Source organism: Oryza brachyantha, chromosome 12 (assembly GCF_000231095.2).
Source record: "Oryza brachyantha chromosome 12, ObraRS2, whole genome shotgun sequence".
NCBI lineage: Eukaryota > Viridiplantae > Streptophyta > Magnoliopsida > Poales > Poaceae > Oryza > Oryza brachyantha.
In genome coordinates, this window is record NC_023174.2 from 1,263,513 (window position 1) to 1,279,639 (window position 16,127).

Consider the following 16,127-nt stretch of genomic DNA (forward strand, 5'->3'; position numbering starts at 1 on the left):
GTCCAAACAGACGTGCTTCTTAGCAGGATAACTTCAAAAAAGTCAAAATGCTGCAGAGAAGTATTCCAAAACGTCACAATAACTGCACTGTGAATTTCTGACCAAGACCGATTTTTCATCATAGCTGTCATACAAGAAACATTGCACCAGATACAACAAAGTAGTAGCTAGGCTATGTGCATCCTAACTCCGAAGATCAGATCATCTCTGCAAGACTGCATCCATGGATGCTCCCTTTCTTGCCACTTCCCTTGCTGTTCTTACCACCCTCTCTTTGCTTGCTCTACCACTGAGTGCCGCATCTCATGATATTCTACCACTGAAATCCTCTCTCATCGTAGAAGACTACAAAACCAACAGCCTGCAGTCATCTGATGGCACATTCTCCTGTGGCTTCTACAACATCTACACAAACGCCTTCACCTTCTCAATTTGGTACTCCAATTCAGCTGACAAGGCCATCGTCTGGAGCGCGAACCGAGGCCGCCCCGTGCATTCAAGGAGATCGGCGATCACTTTGCGCAAGGATGGAAGCATAGTCCTCTCTGACTATGATGGCACGGTCGTGTGGCAAACTGACGGTAAATTCCCAGATGTTCAGTATGTTCAGTTACTGAACACCGGTAACCTTGTCCTAAAGAACTCCAGTGGCAACATTGTTTGGCAAAGTTTTGATTCTCCAACAGACACCTTCCTTCCAACTCAGCGAATTTTTGCTACAACAAAGTTAGTCTCCACCACTCGTTTGCAGGTTCCTGGTCACTACTCATTCCGTTTCAGCGATCAGTCGATATTGTCTCTTATATACGATGATGCTAATGTTTCCGGCATATACTGGCCAGATCCTGATTACCTGTACTATGAGAATAATAGGAACCTTTATAACAGCACAAGGATAGGGAGTCTTGATGATTATGGTGATTTTTTTGCAAGTGATCTTGCTAATAGTAAAGCACTTGTTGCCTCTGATAGAGGCTTTGGGATTAAAAGAAGGCTTACCTTAGATTACGATGGTAATCTTAGACTCTATAGCTTGAATAACTCAGATGGAACATGGACAGCTTCATGGATTGCTCAACCTCAAACTTGCATGACTCATGGTTTATGTGGTCCATACGGAATCTGCCACTATTCGCCTACACCAACATGTTCATGCCCACCTGGTTACAGGATGAGGAACCCAGGTAATTGGACACAAGGTTGCAAGCCTACAGTAGAAATTGCATGCGATGGTACACAGAATGTGACATTTTTGCAACTCCCAAACACTGACTTTTGGGGTTCTGACCAACAGCGTATTGAAAAGGTGTCTTTAGAGGTGTGTTGGAACGCATGCATAAGTGACTGCACATGTAAGGGGTTTCAGTACCAAGAAGGGAACGGTACATGCTATCCAAAAGCTTTTCTCTTTAATGGAAGGACTTTCCCGACACCTTTCGTGCGCACAATGTACATCAAGCTTCCTTTAAGTTTGGATGTTCCAAAGATCCCCATTCCACAGTCAAGTGTGCACGATTCTACACCAAGCCAACTTGTTTGTGATCATGTAAGAACAATAACCACAGAAGCATTTCTTAACATGAATGAGGTTAGTGGGAGTGAATCAAAATGGTTCTACTTATATGGGTTCATTGGTGCATTTTTTGTTATTGAAGTTTTATTCTTCGCATTTGCATGGTTCTTTGTCTTGAGGAAGGAGATGAGGTCATCGCGGGTATGGGCAGCTGAGGAAGGCTATAGGGTCATGACTAGTCATTTCCGAGCGTATAGTTATAGAGAGCTGGTTAAGGCAACTGAAAGGTTTAAACATGAGCTTGGATGGGGAGGTTCAGGAGTTGCCTACAAGGGAAAATTGGATGACGATCGAGCTGTGGCCATAAAGAAGCTGGAAAATGTTGCGCAAAACAGGGAGGACTTCCAGGATGAGTTGCAGGTCATTGCAAGAATCAACCATATGAACCTAGTAAGGATTTATGGTTTTTGCTCAGAAAGATTCCATAGGTTGCTGGTCTTGGAGTATGTTGAGAATGGATCATTGGCTAATGTTTTGTTCAACAGTAAAATCTTGTTAGATTGGAAGCAAAGGTTTAATATTGCTTTAGGTGTTGCAAAGGGGCTGGCTTATCTTCACCACGAGTGCCTAGAGTGGGTCATTCACTGCAACCTAAAGCCAGAGAACATTTTGCTGGATGAGAATTTAGAACCCAAGATCACTGATTTTGGGTTGGCAAAGCTGCTGAGTAGATCTGGGTCTAATCAGAATGTTTCACAAGCACGAGGGACTATAGGTTACATTGCCCCAGAATGGATTTCTAGTTTACCTATAACATCAAAGGTTGACGTGTATAGTTATGGAGTCATTCTTCTTGAGCTAGTGTCAGGAAGAAGAGTCTTTGATCTGATCGTAGGTGAGGATGAGAAAGTGCATTTCATACTCAAGAAGTTTATCAACATGATTTGTTATAGATTGGAAAGTGAGTCATTGTGGTTAGCAGAGTTTGTAGATTGTAGACTGGGTGATGAATTCAACTACTTGCAAGCAAAAACTTTGGTAAAGTTGGCTGTGTCGTGCTTGGAGGAAGATAGGAAGAAAAGGCCAACAATGGAATCGATAGTGGAGAGCCTCCTCTCAGAAGATAGCTAGAAGTTAATAAAAACAATAGTGTACCGAAGGAAGAATATTTGTAATATGGAAAATCTCTTAATGGTAGGCTATGGTGAGAAACATTCTAGTTCTAGGAGTTTTAGTTTCCTAGGATCCTAGGATTACTGCAATGTATTATTGTTTTGTATATATTGTTTTATAGAAGTGTGTTTTATTTAGATATCATAACTGGATCCATGTTAGTAATGGATTATGGAATAGTGATAGTATATATATATACTAATATGTGCACCCCTCTTAGAATAAGCTATTCTATGCCCCCTTCCCTCACAAGGCCCAAACCCACCTCCCACCCTCTTCCAAGGGCCCAAAAGCTCTCTCCTGACTTGGTCAAACCACTTCCCCGCTGGTCAAACCTATCCTTTGACCTTTTTCCCCACCCCACCTTTGTTTAGTCCCGTCTATCTGAAAAGTGCAGTAACACGAAGGCAAAGATATAGTAACAAGCCTTATAAAATACAGTAACAATACCATGACGAATCTAGTTTTTAAAATCATAATTTTTTAACCACTGTAGTGAAAACGGTTTTTAAGAATAATATAAAACACATGGGATATTACTCTCTAAAGATTAGGAATACAATATTTTAGCTCTCCCACATGTATTAGTTGTATTATAGCAATAATATGCAGTCACAACTCGTGTTACGGCACTTCGATCATAATGTTACTATACTTGTATCATGACGTTACTATAATTATATAGTAACAACGCACATGTTACTGCACTTATATCACCATGTTACTGTAATTATGCAGTAACAATACATATATTTTACAGTAACATGACGTGATAGCATTACTGCAGCTATTGCCATAGCATTACTGTATACTAATACAAATCCTATAGATATTTCTTAAGATTTCAAACTTTAAGCAACTTTATCTCTCACCTCATATATTATTTTTTAAAAACGTTTATACCACGTTGTTAGAAAAAATGCTTTAAAAAAGTAGATCCCTAATGGGTATGTTTCGACGTTGTTACTGCGAATTAGTTATCGTGTTACTGTATTTTTTCCTTCGTGTTACTGTAGAATTCCTGTGAGACAAGGTGTGGGCTTAGATAAGCATGAGGGGAAACCCATAAGATGGTTGACGCATGAGAGGAACTTTTTGACCAACTTTTAATTGAGGTGGGGATAACTTTTGAGCCTAGAAAAAGGTGTGAGAGATGGGATGGGCCTTGGGAGGCCTTGAAAGAGAGGGGGTGTAGAATAACTTATACTGGGGTGCACGTATTAGTCTTTTATATATATATATATATATATATATATATATATATATATATATATATATATATATATATATATATATATAAGCATTGGCAACACAATGCTTATTAGGTTGCGGTTTTCTGAAATGTCTGCTCACTAAAATTTAGTTGGATTCTTTTTTCTTTTTTTTTGATGAAATTTAGTTGCATTCCGTACGGCTGTTTTCCTTGATATGCATACCCCCATCACATTTTCTATTTTTATCACATATACAAGTTTTTATAGAAGAAAGTTCGAAAAACTGTGATAATGACCGGACATACAATGCAGCAGGTGCTTATACATACCCAGTAGAAAATCTAAGTCACTCTATTAACTCTGAGAATCACATGGCATTAATTTTCTCTGTGTTTCAGCAAATAATAGCTTGATCAGTTCTCTATTACTAAAAATTCTCATAAGGAGATTATTGTATTGTATTGTATGAAACATCAATAGCAACATCCAGCTCCAAAAACATGTTTGCCGGAATTAAAATAGTACCTTTTTTCCTGTAGTAGTTTTTAGCAGAGCTGGCACCCAGTCAACCAGAAAGATATAGTGATAACATGGATACTCGTCATGTGGTGAGGGTCAATAGTCAATTGTATGTCCTGGTCAGCAAGATAGCAGTTTGTATTAAGTACTGCAATAGCTTCTATTACCAGAAGCTGTCATGCCCATAGGCTATTTTGGCAACACGATAGCATATATAACTGGACTCTCATTGCTGCCAAAGAAAATACACAAATGATGGCAATTTGGGCAGACACTTCACATGTAAATTATTTCATCATTGTATAAACGGTACATATTTTGTTGTTAATAATTCTTAATTTTATTTTAATCAATCAGAGCAAAAATGACTTAAATGTCAACATCGCAGCTCAACGACGGCCATTGTTATCTTACCTGATCATCACTCCTCATGGCTGTGTGTACCGCGAACTAAAGGCCAGTTCATTTGATTGTTCAAGTCCAGAGGAGCCACAATGAAGAATCATCTGCTAGCTGTACATGTAAGAGGGACCCCACCTTGATTGCTGGGTTTTTAGCTGGTCTTGTTGTTTCCATTGATCTGTCCTAGATGAGTCACTTTCCATAAGGACTTTTGTAGGTGAAGTCTAACTAGGAATGCCAGTCATCAGACTCCTGTATGCTACAGCCCATGTTTGTCAGAATTGCAATGTGCCAAAGAAAAATCCAACAGGTTGAACCTTCAATAACACAATCAATGGTTCGACAAATCAGAGGAAAAATGAAGCCTTCTCCAAGAGTAACCTTCCCTACTGACTTTAAAATTGAGATTTTTTTTTCTGAATCAGTTCATTTTTGTAGCAAAGTACAAACTGAAATATTCCTCAACAGGGCAAAGAAACCATAAACTGCAGAGTATTCAGAATGTCACACCAATTGGATGCAAATTTTAGACTGAAACCGATACTCATCAGACTGCTATACAAGGTTCACAAGCGAGCCTCAAATATAGTCCAGCTATATTCATTATGAGTTGCAGAAGTGACAATAAGTCTCGATGAAATGAGATAATACATATCTGATTTTCAATCCAATAAGGACCACAGTCAATCCAAAAGGAAGAAAAAGAATGCATAAAACATGCTCAATCAAAAAGCAAGGACTTGCAAAAAAGGAATCTGACCTGAAGTTGATCAACAATTGTGATGGGTTCAGTGCAGATAAAATGAACTTATGGAAAACGCTATGAACTAGTATGTACTCATAAGATATTCTAGCATAGAATGTAGGGATGGGATCTAACTGTACATGACAGCCTAGGTTACGTCATATCTAATGAAGATGAATAAGAATTTTTAGGGCATATAATGGAATCAGATTTGATCAAAATAAGCTGATGGGATCTGCGTCCACTCTTCATCAAGGTTTAGGTGCTAATTGGGAGCAGGCAACACCTAGAACCTTGATTTCTATTCATGTAAGTGTTGAGCTTCTACTCCAAGATTCATGAGCTGACTTCATCCCAACTGAGGAATGAGCACAATCACCTATTAGATTTAATATAAGGCATTCAATCCCATAAAAAACCAGCAAATTTTACATCTACTCTTTCCAGGGTACTATTCAAGTAACTCATCTCAGATATGTATTCTGCATCATCGGTAACTCCATTGAGGATTGTTGATCTCCAATAAATGGCCAAACGTTGCTAATGCATCATAAAATTTGCGGATCTTGAGATAACCCCTTATTGCAGAAACATCAGAGTCTCCAAGGTCTGTCTTTTCTATGATTATTTCAATTGCTCTAATGAAGTAATCATCCATACCCAGGTTTAATAGACCTTCAGCTAGCATTCGGAAGGATGAAAACTCTGGTATGAAACCCTTATCAACCATCTCCAACAAGAAATCAAAAGCTTCTCTAATGGACCCTCCACCACGACAAAGCCCACGAAAAACAATCTTATATGTGGAAGCATCAGGAGGCTCACCAACCTCTGTCATCTCCCTGAAAAGATTCATGGCGTCTCTAGTGTTATTCCGTCTGAAGAGAGACTGAATCACAGGATTGTAAGCTTTTGGAGTAGCCCTCATCCCTTTTATACGCATACCTCTGAGTAGCTTCAAAGCAACTTGTGTCCTGCCAGCCTTGCATAGACCATTAATTAGTGTACCATACGTAACTACATCCACTTCAAATCCATTTGCAGTCATTGTCTGTAAAATATCAGCAGCTTTCTTGATGTCACCTTGCTTGCAATAATGAGTTAGAATAGAATTGTAAGTGATATTGTTAGGTTGCAACCCTTCACTTATCATTTGACTAATAAGCTGATTAGCGTCATCAATCCTTTTGTCCTTGCACAAGCCATCAATGAGAGTATTAAATGTAATTGCATTCCTCAAAATGCCTTGCAGATCCATTTGATCGAAAACCTCCTCTGCTTCTTCTATTCTCATTTTCTTGCATAGCCCATCAATTATAGTGTTATACGTAACTGTACTCCGAGGACATCCAGCAGACTCCATCTCTTTTAACAAATCCAAGGCTTTACTAAGCTTGCCAAGTGAGCAAAGGTTGTCAATCAAAGTATTGTATGTTACTTCGTCTGGGGTGCATCCACTGCTCTTCATCTCTTCAAACAATCTAAGTGCAAGTTGAGGGTCTCCTACTTTGCAGAGTGCATTAATTAGAATATTGAAAGTATAAACATCTGGAGAAAGTCCCTTCAGTGTCACCTGACGTGCTAGGTCCAGGGCTTCCTCAAGTCGATTCCCCGAGCACAAGGGCAACAATGAGAGTGTTGAATGTGGTAATGTCAGGCAAACAGCCCCTTTTCACCATCTGGTTTAAAATTCCTTTCGCCTCTTCGAGCTGTCCATTTTTACAAAGGCAATTCACAACAATATTGTAGGTGAAAACATCTGGATCATGGCCCTCCTGAACCATCACATCCATGACTTTAAGAGCATGGCCAACATGACCATTTTGGCAGAGACCATTAACAAAAGTGTTATAAGTGATCTGATCAGGCTCAAACCCATCAGCAATCTCCTGCTGTATATATCCAAGAGCATCCTCCACCCTCCCCAACTTGCAGTACCCATTGATCAAAACATTAACTGTCACCTTCGTTGGTGAGCAACCCATCTCCAACATCCTGGCCTTCACCCTCAGCGCAGCCTTGATGCTCCCCTCCTCAACAAATCCTTGCATCAATGTGGTAAACGTCGTCTCGTCAGGCGCCACGCCACTGCTAGACATTTCCTCGAGCAAGAGAACTGCAGTCCTCACCTGATGTGCTCGACACAACGCCTTCATCAGTGTGTTGAATGTGACCACATCGGGCTTGATCCCCCGTTCACCCATCTCCGAGTACACTGTCTCGAGGAGCTTCATCTTGCTCCCCTCGACGAGAACATTGAGGAGGTGATTATACACCGCCGTGTCTGCCTGAATGCCGAACAGTGGGTCAAGCTGATTCAGAACCAGGTCGACGGCGTCGTCGAACAGCTGCTGCCGCGCGTAGCTCTCCAGGAAGGAGTGGACCACGCCGACTCTCACCTGGTGCCCCTCCCGCCGCATCTCCGTGACGAGCACCCTCATGAGGTCGGCCGCGCCGGCCGCCGCCCCGAGCTTGCGGATGATCTCCTCGTACACCTCGGGGCCCGGCGCGAAGTCCTCCCGCGCGAGCGCCGCGTTGAGCATCCGGAGCGCCGCGTCCGGGTCCGGCTGCTCGCGTAGGGCGGTGAGGAGCTCCTCTTGGCCCGCCGCCCGCAGAGTAGCGAGCCTGGCACGGTCGCGGCGCCACCGGACCCGCCGCGGAGGAGGCGCTCCTCCGACATGGCGCGGGCACGGCGGCGCCCAGGGGGCGGAGCAAACAACGCGGGGCATCAGGTTGCAGCCAGAGACACTCCAATGGCGCGGCGAGGCTGGCCGGCCGGCGAGGGGAGAGTGAGCGCGGCGCGGCGCGGCGCTGATTGAGTTATCCATCCAGTCCCTGATGGGCCGGCCGCTCGAGGATTGAGGCCCACATAGCCTAACACAAAAGAAGCGCTTTGGGCCGCGGGAGGCTCTAGGCCCGCGCATCCAACTGCCGTTTTATCCGGGATCTTACCTCCTCTGACTATGGCTTGAGCCCGATTTTCCTCTTTGAAACACAAGATCTACGTATTACGAGACTTTTCGGATTTGTCTAGATTTGTTTATGTATCAATATATATATTTTATATATGTGTCTAGATTTATTAGCATATAAATAAATTTAGACAAGACCAGAAAATCTTATAGTGTGCAACAGAAGAAATAGATGGTATGTATCTCCCTCAACTATTAGAATATGTTCAGATAAACTCTCTAGATGGTTTAGACAATGGTTTTAACCGATGCGATGTCTAAATGACCAGTTGACCTAGTTAGTACTTGGCGACTTTGTAGGGTTAGTCCACCTGTCTCTTTTTCTCACCTCCACTTCACACACTAGGGGAATGAGAGAGAATGGATCGTACAATTGTTATTGCTTTTGCTTCCTATAATATCATGCCATGTAAATGTGACATAGGATGAACCTATCATGAAAATTACTTGGAAGTTAAATTCAACTAGCGTCTATAGTTGAGGGGTGTGTGGGTGTTATACATGGTTTTATGGATGGGGAAATAAAATCGAATTCGAGCTATAGTTAAGGAGGTGCGAGTAAACATTTTTTCTTTGTTTGGTTAACTCTGTTCCACTAAAAAAGTAATTTATCCGAAGTCCATTGGCCTCATAATCATTCTACACCGGAAAAGCTAGTAAATTTCCTCAGTAACACACTGCAATTACCATCTTTTTTATCTATTGAAGTTTTGCAAATCCAGATCATCTCAGCCGTTTTCTTGGTAAAACTACAAAGTTCACACATGGAGCGAAAATTCTACAAATTTCAAAACAAAAGATCAATATGTACCGTAGTAATTACTTAATAAGGTTATGCGTGCAATATTGTCTTTAATCTTGGTACAACTAAAGCGCCATTTTGCCACAGAGAATGTCACCAACGAGGCAACGGAAGTCGTGCATTTAACCAGCTGAAGATAAATAGATTATGTGAATATATCTCTTTTCTATTATTATTTGCACCAATGAAATTTACAAGATAAATTATGAAGGTGCAAAAACTCTATTTTTTTAATTTCTCAACAACTGCATTGATCAAGCTTGCATCACATACTTCAGTTCCAAGTGATTACTCATAATTTCTTCCGCAGCGGAACACGGTAACCTGCAAAGGAAGAAAAATCTCTTATTTATTGCACAACATAAACAAAGGGGAAACTATATCAAAAGTTTAAAACTTAAATAGATACAGTACAAAATAGTAATAACTGACCTGCACAATTAGTCCCTCGGTGCAATGGATTGTCGCATACTCTTGCAACATTAACCCACTTTGACAAAGCAATTTTAGTCTTATCTGTTTCTGTAAACTTGTTACAGATACAATTGACATCTGCACTCCGCACCGTTTGGCAACAATGTGAATGTCTCTTTGGGAATTGGTCACCCAAACGTTTTTCTATGTTGTGATAGCATCCATCCTTGTTCATCACAATATCTTTTTCCCTCTCACAACCTTCAGCTTGTAAACTGCTAGGAGAAGAGATGGATATAATCACTAGGATGCAAAACACTCCTATAACTCTAGCAATAGCCATCTTCATGTAGTCAATGTTTATACTTAGATGTTTGTTGATCAATGTTTGTGTAGGATAGTATGCACCACAAGATTTCTATATATAGTGGTCATGTCAAGTCTAGCGCGGTCTCTTTTTATTAATTGTTCAAGTATTTTGAAATATGCACCATGTCAAGGTATTAAATGTCAATGTCTGAACTCGTGATATCCCTTTGGCATATCTTGAAGACATGTTCATTTATTAAAACTACTGATGGACTACTTGGATATATTCTCATTTAATATAAATGTATACTATGCTATTTGGATTATTTCTCATTTGTTACTCTACTGCTATACATAACAAGGATTTATAGTCATTTATTAATATTAAAACTACATATACAATTAGGGTATACGGTCCATCATGTTGGTTTTTTTACTGGCCCTCTACCGATATAATTAAGGGAGTAGATAATTTCACCATTATCTTTTTAACAGAAAAAGTAAGAAACAAACTAGAGATTATTATACATTTCCATGATGGGTGGTAACAACTTAGATTCTAATTGGGATAAGCTGTTGAGCCCCACCAATGTAAATAAACAAAAGAGAGAGGGCATTAAGGAGAGGTGACAACCAATCCTAAGCTAATTTTTCCAAAAACCTAAAGAGGGCCCAATTGATATCAGCACTGGAAGAGGTTCGTAGCACTATCCCTATAACTATCATGGATGAAGAAGAACTTCGTTACCTCAACAGTGAACACCAATGACCTCTAGTAGATCAAGTTGTGAACTCATCACCCTATTTCATCTACATAGAAACAAGAAAAGAAGCAAGAAACAGAGCAATCAATTGGCTTCAACGACTTCACAATAAGCTCAGTAGATCAGTAAATTTCTAGAAAGCTAAAAGGTGATCCTAATAGGCTAAGAGTAAGTGTAAATTAAACTCCAACACTGCTAAGTAGCATCTGGGGTGCTTCTAGTACCCCACCCACCAGACGTCTCATTCCTAGTACCCTCTCAAAGCAGTAAACATAACATCTTCAATAGAAGGTGTTGACTACCCAAGATGTTTTGAATATAAACAATAAGGATCTAAAGTAACTTGGATTGACTACTGTCTCGATAGTGTTAGCGAGCGATCGAATTTTCGATAGGAAATGCACAAGAAAAACAAAGAAAACTAAGAACATAAGAGTTTTTGGTGCTCTAAAAATCCACATCTTTTTGAATTTGATTCAACTATAAATACACAAAATTAAACTGAAAGTAGTGGCTAGACTAACCTTCTACATGTGTGCACACATGCTCATTCCCATGCCGTGCCATCCACGGCCCTAAGCACATTACACATTCTTTGCATATTCATCACGAGGAGGCTTCATTTCCTCCTCACTAGCACTGGACATGTCAATGTAGACTTGTTGAACACAGTGGTGTAGCCAGGGGGTGGTCCGGGTGGGCCCGTGACCACCCCCGGATTTTACTAATCGATTAATTATTATAAATTATAGTATATTTCACTAATCGCTAAGCCATGTTTGAATCAAAAAGCCAAGAGTTTAGACAAACCATATTTTCTGAATTTATTAGGTGACCATGACTCATTTTCCTGTAAATGCTTATAGTGTTCCTTTCCTTTGTTTATTTCTTAGCAAATACACATATATATTTATTCCAACATCTAGCAAATTGCAATTCTATATATTAATTAAACAAACAGAATTGTTGCATCCGCGAATTTCTTCAGTCTTCGTGCATGTTGAAAATTATGCACTTTTTATATTGTCATTATTTGAATAAGTAATATTTATAGTCGACGGATACCTATTTATTTAGTACATTTTGGTTAGAAATATATACAACTATAGGAAAAGTAAGTCAGACACCCTTTGTTTTACTCTAGCTCCGTGGCTACCTAAGGATGCGGGCCATCCGTCGGTCACTGCCTAACCTTTAGAGTCCTCTGTTTTGTATGTGATACCAACTTGTGTGGCAGGACTACCTAAGGAAAAATTCCTGGCTACGCCACTGGTTGAACAGTCTCAATGTTCCTCCATATTTATTTCCAAGTTATTATCAGCCCTATTTTTTTACTTCTGGTTATTCTTATAAACCAAAATTTAAATTTTTAACATTAATTTTACAGTAGATTTTGGGATTTTTTTCATTGTAGTTTATTTTCCCACCTTGGCTCTTAGATCGCTAAGAAGACATATATAAATTTTTTATGTAATAAAATATTTTTCAATTGTAAATATGTCATTTGGTATTTTCCCTGAATAAGCCAAACAATCACCCCCTATGTCTGCAAAGAATTGATGACTTTGTAGAGAGAGTTATGCTTTAAAATATAAAATGTGCATATATGCTAATCGATATAGTATCAGGGTCCCACTACAATATTTGCACATCAAGAAAATATAATTAATTATTCCTAATAGTCCCATCTTGAGTAATATCTCCACTCCTATTTATATGTATTGATAAGGTGTATCACACCAAGTACATTGCGACAAAACATGCAAGCTATTAAATCAGCTATCAATCTAATCTCGGTGGAGTAGGCAGCAATGTGTAATCGTTGGCTAGTTGTGGATTTCTTTTTGAATGTAGACTCTAGTATGGATTGGATGCCTTGTTATTCGATACTCTCCCCTCTGGAAAGGCCGTAAATCCATAGAAGGTAACCCTTTCTCCAAGTATAACTTAGAGATACCAATCATAGAACGGGTGGATAAGACCCTATCATCCCTAAGTTGGATTACAATGTTCTTCCTTACCTGGGAAAGACTTCTTTTGTTGTCTATATCTCTATCCAAATTTGAATACCCCATTCCATATAATCTTACATATATAGTGTGGCACTATTTATGTTGTATTTGCATCCACTAAACTCACAACCCACCACACCACGCCACACTCCCACCTAGACATGCTCCCCAAGAAGCTAGGCACAAATGCAAAGGTTAGACAAAATTATCGTTTATGCAAGGGTTTTTAATCATGTAATGCTTAGGAAATCCGTAAAACATCATTATCCAAAAGTACAACCTAGGTTATGGAAACTAAGGACTCCTTTTGAATGCATGATTCTCAAAACACGGGAATAGGAAAAATGTAGGATTGAAGTGTTCTATCAATCCAAATCCTATAGATTGGAGAAATACAAAAAAACCATGTGAATAACCATTTGGATTGAGTTTAGTAAACACGCAGGAATTAGAAGAGAGATAGACATATTTTTATCCAAGAGGTTGGACCTCATATTGAAAATCTTCCAAACTTTCTATGTTTTGAGGCATTCATAAGGAATTAATAGAAGATCGAGGCATTACTTTGTTCCAAAAGGCAATGTACAAATTTTTCCTATAGGAATCTAATCCTTCAAAATTCCCCCAAAATTCCTATGTTCCAAAGAAGCTCTTAAAGTGGCTATAGAGTACTACTAGCCAATACAAACTCCTAATGTTTCTTGAAATGGGTCTAAGGTTAAAACTAGTTATCACACATAACAATCAACAAATACATATTGACAATGCATCAGGTGACATACAGGCATAGCCTTAATCTTCAACCGAGATAAGTGCTTGCACAACAGAGTTCATGTTTGGCCGCTTGCTCCTATCTTCCTCCAAGCATGAAACAGCAGTCTTAAGCATCATCTTCACTTGCACATGGTTGAAATCACCCTTCAATCGATAGTCCACAAGATCATCCGTACATCCTCTCTCGTTGGATTCCATCTTCTCACATGTCACCCTAACAACCATCCTGATATCCATCTCGCAAACCTTGATCCCTTGGATCACCCATTCCGAAACCCTAACCCCCTTCACCAGCTCATCGACCTTCTCCGTGACCGGTAGGTTGGATACCCACTCCGGAGCCATGTACCCTCGTGTCCCTCTGATCCGTGTCAAGGCTGCATCCGATCCATCTCTGTTCAACAGCTTGGACAGTCCAAAATCTGTAATCTTGGGCTCCAAATCATGGTCCAGCAATATGTTCTCAGGCTTCATGTCACAATGAACAATCCATTCTGAACACTCATTGTGAAGGTAAGCCAGCCCTTTGGCCACACCCAGAGCAATCCTGAACCTCTGATTCCAATCAAGAACATCATGATCATCATCAGATCCAACCCTGTGAAACAACTTCTGTGCAAGTGATCCGTTCTCTATGAATTCAGAGACAAGAATCCTGTGCTTGCCTCGAGAGCAACAACCCCACATCCTGACGAGGTTCATGTGGTAGATCCTTCCGATGACACTCAGCTCTGCTTGGAACTCCTCCTCGCTCTGCCGGCTCACGTTCTTGAGCACCTTCACGGCCACCACCCTCTCGTCGTCGCCGAGGACGCCCTTGTACACGACGCCGGAGCCGCCGCGGCCGATCACGTCGGTGAAGTTCCCGGTGGCCTTCCTGATCTCCGCGTAGGTGTACCTCTGGAAATGGCTGGTGATCAGCTTGTAGCCTTCTTCGACGGCGTAGACGCGAGATTGCCGGAAAAGTCCTTTGCTTGAGAAGAGCCAGCAGCCGAGGCTGATGACGATGGCCTCGACGACGAGCAGTGCCGACAAGAACCCGTACAGGTATGGCCACACCGCCTTACCGGCGTCACGAGCTGACAGTGAAGCGGAGACGTTGAGTTGAACCTTACTGTCGCTGTCGTTGTCGCCGGCGGGGGTGCAACCGGCGATGTGTTCTTGGGTGGCGAGGCCGTCGCCGTCGTGCTGCCATTGATGCACGTGGAACTCCGGCACGTGGAAGTCGGCCGGGACCTTGATGTACACCGTCCCCGGCAAGCCGGGGAACGTCTTGCCGTTGAAGAGGACGCTCTTGAGGTAGCACTCCATGTGCTCCTTGTACTGGAACACCACGCACGCGCAGTTCTCGAGGCACTTCTTGGCGCAGTCGTGGAGCGGCATGATCTCGCCGTCGTTGAGGTCGTAGCCCCAGAAGTCGCTGTGCGGCAGCGCCACCAGCTTCGTCGGCCGGCCGCACTCGAGCCGGAACGTCGGCCGGCAGCCTCTGCTCCAGTCGCTTGCGTCGACGCGCTCGTGCCCCGGCGCGCAGACGCAGACCGGCGCCGGCGAGTAGAGGCAGACGGCGTTGGCGCCGCACACGCCGTGGATGTTGCACGGGTTGCCGAACGCCATCCACGACACCGACCACGTCCCGGTGGCCTCGTCCAAGCTGTACACCCTGAGGTTGCCGTCCGTGTCCAGCGTCAGCCGCCTCCTGACGCCGGCGGCGCCGAGGTCGGCGGCCTCGAAGTTGGTGCCGTCGCTGGAGAGGAACTGGCCGAGCGCGTCCATGGCGGCCTCGCGCGAGAAGTTGTAGATCTTGCGGTTGTTCTGCCAGTAGGTGAAGTAAGGGTTGGGCCAGTAGATGCTGGAGAAGTTGCTGTTGTCGTAGAAGAGGGAGAGCATGGCGTAGTCACTGAACCCCAGCCGGTAGTAGCCGGCGGAGAGCAGCCGGTCGCGCGACACCAGCCGCGTCGCCGCCGTCAGCCGCTGCGTCGGGAGCAGCGTGTCGGTGGGGTAGTCGAAGCTCTGCCACAGCGCGTTGCCAGCGGTGTCCTCGAGCACCAGGTAGCCGGAGTCGCGGAGCCTGGCGCGCGAGGCCGTCGTCCGGCCGATGCCGGCGGTGGAGTTCCAGACCACCTCGCCGCCGTAGTCGGTGAGGACGAGCGCGCAGCGGCGCGCGTCGAGCGTGACGCGCGCGCCACTGCTGTGCACGGGGCGCGCCCTCGCCGCGGTCCAGACGACGGCGCGGTCGGCGGCGCGCGCGAACCAGACGGAGAAGGTGAAGACGGTGGGCGACGCATTGTAGAAGCCCGCGGCGAACGTGCCGTCCGGCGAGCGGAGGACGTCGTCGGCGTGGTCCTCGACGGCGATCGAGGCGCCCCGGGCGAGCCAGTCACGCGCCACGTGGACGCGCCATGGACATGGAAGCGTGACCACAAACAGCAGGAAGGTTACAAGGCGAGAGGTCATGGCACATCGATGAGGATGTTGATTTAGACTGAGGTTAGGATGTTGATTTGGACTGTTAAT

At 42.9% G+C, this 16,127-nt stretch overlaps 3 protein-coding genes across 3 annotated transcripts; 1 reads left to right on the forward strand and 2 right to left on the reverse strand.

The window, feature by feature from the left end:
- The first annotated feature begins 193 nt into the window (after window positions 1-193).
- On the forward strand, window positions 194-2,890 carry LOC107305461 (putative receptor protein kinase ZmPK1). Its single transcript, XM_015843208.2, has one exon. It carries the CDS (start codon window positions 224-226, stop codon window positions 2,642-2,644), a length of 2,421 nt encoding a protein of 806 aa, XP_015698694.2. The 5' UTR covers window positions 194-223; the 3' UTR covers window positions 2,645-2,890.
- LOC121055961 (pentatricopeptide repeat-containing protein At3g53700, chloroplastic-like) lies at window positions 1,081-8,303 on the reverse strand. Its single transcript, XM_040529291.1, is given in 4 exon segments — window positions 1,081-1,160; window positions 4,426-4,535; window positions 4,834-7,187; window positions 7,189-8,303. Coding segments are annotated over 2 exon segments (2,241 nt in total). The 5' UTR covers window positions 8,296-8,303; the 3' UTR covers window positions 1,081-1,160; window positions 4,426-4,535; window positions 4,834-6,053.
- Window positions 8,304-13,555: 5,252 nt separating this feature from the next.
- Window positions 13,556-16,067, reverse strand: LOC102714697 (putative receptor protein kinase ZmPK1). The gene has a single exon (XM_040529355.1). It carries the CDS (start codon window positions 16,065-16,067, stop codon window positions 13,632-13,634), a length of 2,436 nt encoding a protein of 811 aa, XP_040385289.1. The 3' UTR covers window positions 13,556-13,631.
- Window positions 16,068-16,127: the final 60 nt, after the last annotated feature.

What these genes read in the sequence shown, in the direction of transcription:
- LOC107305461 (XM_015843208.2), top strand. Translation starts at nt 224, where the DNA reads ATGGATGCTCCCTTTCTTGCCACTTCCCTTGCTGTTCTTACCACCCTC.
- LOC102714697 (XM_040529355.1), bottom strand. Translation starts at nt 16,067, where the DNA reads ATGACCTCTCGCCTTGTAACCTTCCTGCTGTTTGTGGTCACGCTTCCA.